Below are 10,691 nucleotides of genomic sequence, written 5' to 3'. Positions count from 1 at the left end.
TGTGCAGGGGCTCGGCTGCTGGCTGTGCGCCCCCTAGCGGTCCGCGCCCGCAAGCGTTCTCGGCCCGCCAAACCGGGCTGAGGTTGCGCATGCGCACACAGCTAACACTTGGGTCTTGTCAATCAAGTCCCCCTTACCCCCTCCCACTTCTCTCCCTCCTCCCCTCCCACTTCTCTCCCTCCTCCCCCTCCCATTCCTGCTCCCCCTCCTCCCCCTCCTATTTTTCCTCTCCCTCTTACCCCACCCATTCCTCCCCTTCCCCCCTCCCCTCCTCCCCCCTCCTCCCTTCTCTCCTCCCTCCCCCCTCCATTCTCTCCTCCTTCCACACCCCTCCCTCCTCCCTAACCCCTCCCCCTCCTCCCTCCTCCCACCCCCTCCCTCCCTCTGCGGCCCCCTCCCTCTCTCTGCTGTTCCCGCGCCGGCCGGCAGAGGTCGCCCGCACGGCCTCTGACACGGACCCCTCCCACGCCGTAGGTCCTGCTTCGGGGACGCCGTCGCCGCTTGCCCCTCGTCTCCGAGGACCCCCCGTGGACGCCCGCTTCTGCCGACGTGCTCGCTGCTCCTCTCCGACCGCACGGTACGCAAGTCCTCGTGGCGGCGTGCGCCCCGCGTGGCGGCGGGTCCCCGCCACAGCCGCCTTCCTCCCGCCACCCCCAGGCCCACCCGCGTGTAAAGGGCAACTTGCAATGTTAACTAATCAGCTTTAGTTGTAATGAGCTCTTCTGAATTTTAGTTCACACCGAGATTCGGGCTTTCGGCGGACCCTGACCCTCGATCCCTTGCAGAGGCCCCGGACAGCCGATTCCTGGGTTCCCGCCAGCACAGCCGCCCCCGCAGAGACGCCCCTGGACCGGACGACAGGCCGAAGAGGACGGAGCTGACCCACCGCTGCCCCTCTCGGCGGAAGGCTTAGGCCAATGCCCCAGTGATAGACCAATGCCCTAGTGAGGGGGCATTGGTCGGCGCCCCCGACCTTTGCATGCGTGTGCCTGTCGCTCCGAGCGCTCTCCTGTGAGTCTCCGCCTGTGCTCACGCGCCGGCGACCTGGAGTGTTCCCCCCAGGAAGGCGTCAGTCCTCCTCAGCTGACCCGTTGCCCGTGTGACGTCCTGAACGGAAGGGTCCCTCTGGGGACTTCTCAGGAGGGGGACCTGGGCCGAGGGCTCTACCAGCATCTCAGTGGCATTTCCAAGGCCCACGTGGGCTTCTGGAATGAGCATGAGCCCTGACGTCATGGGCATCCCTGCCTGTTTGGGGACCTCCCTGTCCTTTTGGGGGAGTGGTGACGAGAGGAGAGCGGCCCCCAGGGTTGTTGTGAGTATTCAATGAGCTACAGGAGCCTGGGGCAGGGCTGGGCATCCAGGAGGCCGTCCACAGACGCCGCGGAAAGCTCGGTAGGTAGGTAGGTCCGCGCGCGCCCGCCTGTGTCCCCTTTCTCACGCCTCTCGTTTGTTCTCCCGCAGCCCGCGCCAGCCCCACCCGCGGGGCTCTCCTCGTCCAGGTAGGGGCGCCGCCGAGAAGGGTGAGGGGCTGCCTGGACCAGGCACGTGAATCATGCATGTGGTCATTTGCAGAGCACTTTCTATGTTCCTCGAGTGTGTTATTTCTGCATCACACACAACACGTCATGGGGCAGCCTCATTGACACATGAGAACGCATTGGGCATCGACGAGTAATTTTAAAAAGGTGGGTGGGGACTGAGCGCCCCTCCTGCGGGACAGGATTTATTCACATTGATATGGTGAGGGCGCTGAGGCTGGAGGAATGTAAGTATTTTGTCCCATTGCTGGCAAGACAAGGAATTGGAGCAGGACCCCGGGTGACATTGTGGCTGCCCATTACCCCCCTGGCCTGGAGTGAAGACTGAGAGCTTTTGAGTTCCAATCAAGCATTTGATAATGGGACAGTCTGTTTAAACTCCTAGCTGTCCAGGTGGCCTTGGGGGTCTGGGTGGCCCCAATGTTGCTACCATGTGCTGACTCCACCTTTCAGTAACGCTGTGACCTTTCACAAGTCGCTTAGCTTCTCCAGGTCTCAGTTCCTTTCACGGTCTCAATGAGGATTTTAAGAAACAAAAACAAAAAAACACCCGCCTTTAGCGACCCCACAGGGTACTTTTGAAGACCAAATGACATAGCCACGAAGAAAGTGCTTTGTAAATTGCTGTGGAAATCACAGGGTCCTTAGCTCGCGAGCTTCTCCGTCATTCCCATGCCCAGCCCTGTTCTCCCCAGGTCATAACTGGGCTAGCACCCAGTAGGTGCTGCGCGTGTTTGCGCGCAAGAAATAAATTTCAAAGTGAATAAAAACAGCATTAATTCAACAAACCTTTCCTGGAACACTGACAATATGCCCAGCACACCAGGCCGGGAACGTGACACAGAGCTGATGCAGACAGTCTCTTAGAAGCTAATTGGGATCCTCATTTGACCAGCACTTCTTTTTCGTCCCCTTTGAAGCCAGCCAGTTTTGTCCAGACAAGACAAAACATCTCAGGCCGCTTTGAGAAGCCCAGCTCGGCGTGGACAATGGCTCCCGGGCCTCTGAAAGCGCCTGATTGGATTATATGCCAAATGAAGGTGGAAGGGTGACTTGGAAGGTGACGAATGAAGTGGGCGGAGACCTGCTTTGAGTTAATTCAGGCTATTAGGAGCGAACCTTTTGTCTTCCAGAGGCTGGCAGGAGCTTTTTACCAGCGCTTTTTGCGTCCTTCGTGTAAGGACGCATTAATTCCTGGTCAGTGGAACGCGGGCCCCGGCGAGGTGTGAGTGGGCTGTAAAATCGAGCCTCTTGCCGCCAGCGAGGAGTTGCAGTGAACACTCCTGGCTCCCTGTGCTGTCGGCAAAGGCCTTTCCGCAAGTGTTACTTCATTTGAATCTCACAACTCCCTGTCCCGACTCATCGGGGCTGGCCTGCTTCCTCCGGGGCAACAGAGGCTGTCAAGCGGCCCTTTGGATGGTGGTTCCATGACACATTTGCACCCCCGTTGCCTCTCGTGTTGAAAGAGGCGTCTTCTGCACCGGCCACTCCTGCCTCCCCTCCGGTTATACCCCTTGGTTTCCTAACTGTTCTCTGCACAGCCGGAGCCTCCCGGGCTCCTCCTGCCCTCCTTTCCGGCCACGACCATCTCTCTCTTTCCTTTCGCAGCCACGCTTCTCGAAAGGCCTGTCTTCACTTGCTGTCCTCCTTCCTCACCTCCAATTTCCTCTTCAGCCCACTGCTTCCTGCTCTCTCTGCTCCATCAAGCGGCCCTCACTAAGGTAACGACTTTTCTGTAGCTTGAACCTGGACATATTTCCGGCTCAGGGACACATTTTCAGTCTTCCTCTCACACGGCTTTGGGCCCCAGGTCACAAGTATGGACACGCACCCCTGGAGACCTCCCAGGGACACCTGCTCCCAGCACCCCTCGTTCTTAGCCTGTCTCGGGGTCTCGCATGTCCAGAGCTCCCAGCTTCTGGAACTTGCCTCTCACCATCGTGCCCTGGTCAGAGAGCGGGCCAGCCCGCCTAGTGCAAAGGCCCTGGGGTCGGTCAGGTTTTTCCAAGTCACTTTTTTCAGTTGCAAAATAGAGTGAATAATGTTAACTTGGCAGGTCCGGTGGGGTGATCTTGCAGGTAAGAACCAGACACTATCGGAGGGACCTGAAATAAAGTTATTAAAGTATTTGTGGGAAAATATAATTAGAGTCACCGTCAGCTTTTCTTACAGGTTACGTTCCCACGGCGAGGACCACAGGGAAGAAAGGAAGGAAGGGGGGAGGGGGAGAGAAAGAAGAAAAGAATGAGAAAAGGCACCAAAGACAAAAGGGCAGGGAAAGGAGATTCAGAAAATATTAACATCTGCCAAAAACACATCCAGGGAAGGGTTTCCTCTAGTGTCAGGCTGGGCTAAAATAAACAGGAAAAAGGTTTTAAATTAATTATCCTAGTGACAAATCCCAGGAAGCTTTCAAATCAAATTGCCCTGTTTTGGGGGGTTTTAACTCCTATCAAATTTAACCTCTTTACCCCCTTCATCCCGGTTAAACCCTCCCCGGCCCTTGGCTGGTGATTAAGTCCTGAAGGTGCTCCGAGCCTTTCAATGCGTGAATGGCCAACAGAGAGAGCCGGCTCCCTCCCCCCAGCGGCGGTTTTCAGGTCTCTCCCACTTTCCGCCTTGTCCCTTAATGAACACAGGGCCCGTCTGGGGCCTTGTCAAGGAGGAGGCCGCAGACGTTAATGAGGTAGCTGCTGGGCCCCAGCGTTTGTCTGCGAAGGAGCCTTTGTCTGCCAGGGGAAAATGCGCTGGTTATCATAATGAGGTGAACTGGCGTCTGCGGGCCAGAGGCCGCGGTCCCGAGGCCACACTTGTGATTTTGGGGCCAGACCCCTCGTTTTGTTGGCTCCTCTCTGCGGGCCTGGCGCGGCCCGTGGAGCGGGGCTGAAGGTGGGAGGCGGCTCTGGGGACGGGGCTGCTTTTCAGAAAGCTTCTTTGTTGGGCCTCCCAGGCAGAGGCACCGGGCGGGGGTTGCCATGCCCGCCTGAGGGGCTCATTCTCCCAGAGCCCAGGAAAATGGGGTGCGGTGCCAACCCCAGCATGCACCTGACAAACTTGTTTCAGGACCCCGCTGAGCATTAGAAACTTGAGGTGTAGCTTCTGTGGGGTTATCAAAAAGGTGTGGAATGCCCCACCCAGGCCAGGAAATGGTTGAGTGTTGGCACCCTACCCCGTGGAAGGGTGTGGCTTAGGGTTCACGCGTGGCCCCTACATGAGAGAGGAGAGAGGTTCAGCTCCCATCCGTGTCAGCAGGTGTGCCCTGAGTCTGAAACTTGCCCTAGTGTGTCCCAAGTTTGGGACATTTCTCACCTGAGGCAGATCAATTCCACTTCACGCTCTGAGCAGACCTGCAGCCAAATGGGAGAAGGAAAGACAAAACTAAGCAAGAAATTAATCAGTAGAAAAGGCAGGGGCGTCCCTTTCCTTACCTCCCTGTAAGGCCTGCGTCAGTTCCGCCCTCTTCCCGAGTGAGCAAATCCAGCTCTCCTCTGGCTCCCTCCCAAAACGTGGAAGGACCTCCACCTTTTGGAGGTGACCCAGACGTCGAGCAGACTAGGGGACTGGAGACGAAGATAACAGTACAATTTCTGGCATTTCTATATGAGAGGATGCATTTTAAATAGAGAAACATAATCCATAGGACCTTTTTCATCTCATGTACATACCAGTGAGGAAAGTCTCAGCCCCAAGTCTTGTGTACCCAGCAGCGGAGCTCCTGGGGAGGGGTCCAAGGTGTTAGTGGCCAGGAACTTGCGGGTGTCTGTGCTCATCCCCAGAGCCCCCACCGCCTGGCTCATGGGGAACTGGGCTCCCACCGCTCTGCTAGGGTTTCTGGACAGGAGGCAATCGAGCGTTTCCAAGTTCGCCAGCAGAGGGGTCGGAGCTCATGGCACCCACTTAGGTGCCTGTGCACAAGGGACCCCTGCGTCCCGTTCTCCCAACCCAGAGAGGCCTTGGGTAGCTTCCTGTGTTGGCCCCTGACCCCAGGGCCCACCGGTCTCAACCTCCTGTGGGGAATGTGGTCTCACCAGGTGGGAAGCTGGGGAGCGAGTGGGGCCCACAGACGGTCTTTCCTCCAACTCCTCTGAGCTCTGGTTTTCTGCTGTGACTGTTCCCGCCTCTGTTCTGCGTGCCCCCTTCTCTCCTCCCTTCCCCTCCCTCACCATTTCCTAACCCGGTGTTCTGGGGGTGCCCTAGGCCAGCCCACACCTCCCTTGGGTGTCCCAGCACCAGCTTGGCACCACGTGGGGCTCAGTAAGAGTATGTGGGATGTCTGTTTGGACAGATGAGTCAATGAAGGACCTTGACTGATGTGCTCAGACTGCAGGAGGGGCCACTAGGGGGAGAGGCAGGTCAGAAGGGAGGAGGATGGGGTTCACTCCAGGGACCAGCCCCATTGCAGTGGGGGTCTTGCCAGTCTCGCCCCCCCATTCACTCATGCGTCCATCCCGTCATTACACAGTTGATCCTTACTGAGCAAGCCCACGCCCGGCTCCGGGCTGAGCACCCTCCCCGCTAGCCTGTCCCTTGATGGCCTCTGCCCCCGGGAGGGCGGCCGGGGGCTTTGCCCTGCTGAGGATGGCCTTGCCGTCCCAGCACCGGAGCAGCCACTGCTGCTCTGTAGAAGGCAGGCAGGTTGGGGCGAAGGGCAGGCCTGGTTTGCCTTCCTTGGGCCAGGTGGCCGGCGACCTTGGTTTAGCCCGCCCCTACTGCCCTCTCTGTCCCCCCTACTTGGCCCGTAGCCGCATGCTGATGGCTGTTCGGGGCCCTGGAACAGTGGTGTGTGTCCCCGTAGGCTCTGGCCATGCAGGTCTCCCTCTTGAGTCGAGGTCCGTGATCTGGACCCCTCCCTCCATGAGACCTTCCTCCTCTGGGAGCTAAATCCAGCTCCTTTGGCCTCCAGCAAAGGACAGTGGCTGGGAACCTCCAGGGAGCTCCGTAGGCTGCCCCTCTGCCTGGCTCCCTACCTGTCTGCTCCGCCTCGGGGCTCCTCCCTTGGCGTCACCGTCTGGGTCGGTTGTGCCCCTGGACCTTTGCTTGCCGCCGTCTCTTGCTCAGCCTGACCCACTTCCCCCTCTGTGCCTGAGTCACCTGGCTCATGACCCAGCGGCCCAGTCCCCTGTCTCGCAGGGTCGTCTTCCGTGCCAAGTCCACCCCTGTTACCTGGCCCTGCTGCTGCCTCGCCTACCGTTCACCTTCCTGCCTCTGGCCCTGCTGCTGGTTCTCGGTGCCCCACCCCCAGCCCAGGCAGCCATTCCTGCTCTGCTGCCCAGGTTGCCCACAGGTCCCCAGTGCCCATGAGACAGTCCCCTGCTGAGATGCCACCTCCCCCAACCATCCCCAAGTGCCTCCTCCCATGGGCCTGGCTCCCCAGGGTCTCAGGGACCTTTATCCTGCCCCTTTCCTCCGCAGACCCCTTGTCGTGCCGAGCAGGTACCGCTCGGCCTGCCCTGTCCCTGGGAGCCCCGGGCTCTGCCCGCCCCCCTCCAGCCAGGGCTCAAGCTGGTTTGGGGTCCACCACCCAGGTCTGTGGCTTTTCCTGGCATTGCTCATCCCCATGAGCCACCTCCCTCCACCGAAAACCAGACTTCAGGTGAGACCAGGCTCTGGGCTTTCTCTTGGAGAGTGTGTGGCCCTTGTGGGCTGCTGGCATTGCTGTATTCTGACTTCCTGTCCCTCCCCAGGGTGACCCTTGGCCGGGTCAGCTGAAGAACTGAATGGAAGAGGCCGAAGCGCCCCCGGAGGACCACCACCCTGGACCAAGCTCTTCTTTCAGATGGTCACCTGGCATCTCCTGTCCAGCCTGTCGCCACCTCCCTGGTTTGAGGTGAGTTTCTTGCTTTTCTCGGAACACCACGATTTCATTAGGTTCAGCTCACATGCTCACATCTCTGTTCAAAAAAGCACCCATTTAGCCTGGGGAGGTGCCACTACCTTCCACACCAACCTGGGGGCCTGGGGTCTGGAAGCTGCCTGGAGCCGTGACCCTGGCCTCATCAAGCCCATGTGCCTGGGGTCCACCCTGGCGGGCAGGATGCTGTGGGACCCGTACGGTAAGTGAGGCGTGTTCACCTCTGGGCCCTGAGAACTGGCCGGGGTCAGGCACATAGTAGGTCCTCAACAGAGCTTCGCTGAGCACGTTCACGAGATGAGTAAGCCGTGGCCACATGCACCCTCGTCTGCTCTGTGGCTAGGGCAGTCCCCCTCCCAGCCCTGGGGGCGTCAGGCCCCCGGCAATGCCGGCTTCTCACACACGAGGCTTGGGGGGTGTCCTTCAGTCAAACAGTGGCTTCTGAGTGAGTTCTTCTCCTGGCCTCCTGCGCTCGCAAGGCGACGGGAACGTTCTCGCTTGTTTGCGCACAATCAGTAACGATAGGGAAGAAGAAAGCCGTCTGGCTGCACTGTCCCCGCAGGGCGCGTCATTGGTTCATCTGTGGCTCGCTCATGCCGCCCTGGCTGCCCGGGCCTGAGCCCAAGCTTGCCCAGGGGTCAAGTGGGGTGTCCCGGGAGGTGCCACGCAGTGACATTCACCATATGGCAGCTAAGCAAGGTGACAGGAGGAGAAGGGGAGGCCTCGCGGCTGCCAGCCTCCTTTCAGGGGTCTCAGCGGCTGAGTCCTATGGGGCAGTGGGGGTATTCAGAGGCAGCAGCCTTGCCTGTTCCCCTGAAATGACAGTGGGGTGCGAATATTACTTATAAATAAAATACATCAGGTTAGGCAGAGAGGGACAGAGACATCCAGGCCTGGGGGGTGTTGTCTGCTTGGTCTGTCCCCCCAACCCTGGGGGAGCCTGCAGGCTACAGAGAGGTAGGGAGTGTGTGCCCAGGGAGGGGGCCCTAGGAAGACATTTACTCCACAGCTGGAATTTGGCAAGCCACCTGCACACAGGGATGTGACAGAGACCTGGGTGGGAGCTTTACACAAGGCAGGACGCAGGGCTTCCGGGGGACTCACAGCCAGAGCTCACGGGGAAGATCTGCGGGGCTGGTCTGAGCCAGCAGCCCGGGGCTTCTGGACATTTCTTTAGGGGCATCTCAGGACCCTGTCCAGGTGGGCTGAGCCGAGGGGCAGAGTCTAGTGGAGGGTCAGTGCCCAGCCAACCCCAGACTGAGCCGCCCCTGACCCCTCCCCCTGCTCAGCAGTGTGGGGCGGCCGGACTTGGGGCCGAGCTGGGATTCAGGTACAGTTGTGAATGTCCAAAGTCAGGCAAACACACATTTTGGGTTTCGTGCGTGGCATAAGCACAAAACAGATAAAACTAGATCAAGCTCTTGATGAAAGAAGTGGAAACATCCCATAAATTAGCCTTGCAGCCCAGCCATCCCAGGAATGGCAGAAAGGCCATTAGTAAGTCTTGACAAATATTTATTTTCGGGGAATTCTTTTCTGATCCATCAGTCTGTCTCTGAGCAGTAAGGGGTGGAAACGGGACCCTCATCGGCCATGGGATCCCCATCGGCCATGGGACACTCATCAGCCATGGGACCCTCATCGGCCATGGGACCCTGTCACCGTGGTGGGCGGTGCCATTTCGTCTTTGTGCTCGGCTGTTGCCCGGGGCCGCTTGTTGCCGGAGGTGTGTGGCCGAGCACAGTTGGCGGGAGAGAGATGGTGGCTTGTCTGAGGGCTGGCCCAGCCCTCCTGTCCAGCCCGTCCCCCCTGGGTGGATGGGAAAGGTGCCGAGTGTCACTCAGCCTCTGTGCTTGTGGGAAGAAAAGGTGCCCCCTCTTCCTCCCGCAATTTTCTCACCTGCAGGTTTGCTTGTGGGGCTGATGGCAGCTTGCAGGGTCCCTGACCTTGTGTCTTCTGACTTGTAACTCAAACCCCAAATGTTTGTCCAGGCACATTTCTCCAAGTAATGTCAAAACCGGGCAAGACACAGGGCAACAGGATGTGTGTGTTCTTCCTCATTTACATGAAGTAATGTAAACGTGTCTTTTCTGTGCGGTGCGACTCCCAGAAAGAACAGAGGAATCTGGCTGTCTTTAATGAGCTTGCTAATGAATTTTTCCTTGAAAAGAGGAGGCAGCTTTACACAGAATCGACACAAATTAAGGTCCCACAGGGCGAGAGGGCAGTGGCCAATGTGGGGACCAGCATTGTCAGCTGAATTGGGAAAGGTCAGGGCGCCGGGTTTCTCTCTAGAAGACCAGGATTTCACAAGTTGTGACTAAGTCCCCAGACTGGGTTCCCTTCCCCTCTGCTGCTCTGAGCCCTGTGCTCTGTCCACGAGCGGGAATAAGGGAGTGTATGTAGCTTGATCTCCCACTCCCTGTTTGAACAGATGGAACATTCTGGAAAAGAATGTTGTATCTCTTCAGATGAGGCCATCTCAAGTGTGGGGTTCCCATTTGGAAAGAGACACAAGCCTGGGAAAGGCAGGAGGGAGGGAAGTCAGAGGGAAGAGGGTCGCAGGCGCAGGTGCATGTCTGTGGCATGGAACGAGTCTCCCTGATCCAGAGCCAGGACAGGTGGGAAGGGAGGGGCCCCTGCTTGGCACCCAGGCACCGCAGCAGGACAGCGCAGAGCAGGGAGAGGGGCCCCAAGTTCATTAGGATCCAGCAGAGGTGGAGGCACTCCCTACCTGTGCCAAGGCAAGCTGCCCGCCACCCGGCGGGTGCACCTTTGGGGTGCCAGACATCCTGGAATTTCTTGTGCTTTCCGGGTTTTAGACCCTTGGTCTCATGTTCCAGTTTTCATTAGAAAACCGATCGCTCAGCCATTGTTTCGGGAACTAAGTGTGATTAGAGAGTCTCCAGACATCTCTGTGATTGTCTTCTCAGCTCCCTCCCCCCTTAGGTCCTTGGTGGTCACGGGGGGCAGTGCGCAGAGCAGGTGCTGGGTGGCTGAGGCGGGGTGGGCCCCAACCTGGGGGGGTGTGGGGGGGAGGGGAGTTAATTAAGGGAGAGGACAGCGGACGGTGTCGTCGGGACTCTTAATTGCTCTCCAGTTTCTTTGGGCCTAGAAAAAAATCCAGATGGAGACTTCTTAAGGCCTCCGCCCTGGGGGTCGGGGCAAAGGAAGGCCCCCACCACCTCTCGCCTGGCTTCTCGGAGCAGTGAATAGGGTCTTTGGCAGGGGCTTAAGGAGGAGACTCTTAGCCTGGGAGCTCCCAGGCCCGGTTCAGATGGGAACAAAGGCGTGGGCAGAAA

General features: G+C 58.5%; 1 protein-coding gene across 1 annotated transcript in view; it reads left to right on the top strand.

Annotated features, from left to right (window-relative positions):
* Positions 1-1,231: 1,231 nt before the first annotated feature.
* The window catches only part of LOC149990248 (uncharacterized), a 57,217-nt gene continuing 47,757 nt past the window's right edge, over positions 1,232-10,691 (top strand). Inside the window, exons 1-5 of the mRNA XM_090265634.1 lie at positions 1,232-1,312; positions 1,397-1,499; positions 3,147-3,259; positions 6,951-7,131; positions 7,454-7,591. Coding sequence (XP_090121760.1) covers positions 1,232-1,312; positions 1,397-1,499; positions 3,147-3,259; positions 6,951-7,131; positions 7,454-7,591 — 616 coding nt within the window. The remainder of the gene's footprint in view (positions 1,313-1,396; positions 1,500-3,146; positions 3,260-6,950; positions 7,132-7,453; positions 7,592-10,691) is intronic.

The sequence above is a fragment of the Furipterus horrens genome, unplaced genomic scaffold (genome assembly GCF_987537825.1).
Source record: "Furipterus horrens unplaced genomic scaffold, mFurHor1.1.pri manual_scaffold_21, whole genome shotgun sequence".
Lineage (NCBI taxonomy): Eukaryota > Metazoa > Chordata > Mammalia > Chiroptera > Furipteridae > Furipterus > Furipterus horrens.
This window is presented reverse-complemented; position numbering and strand designations above follow the sequence as displayed.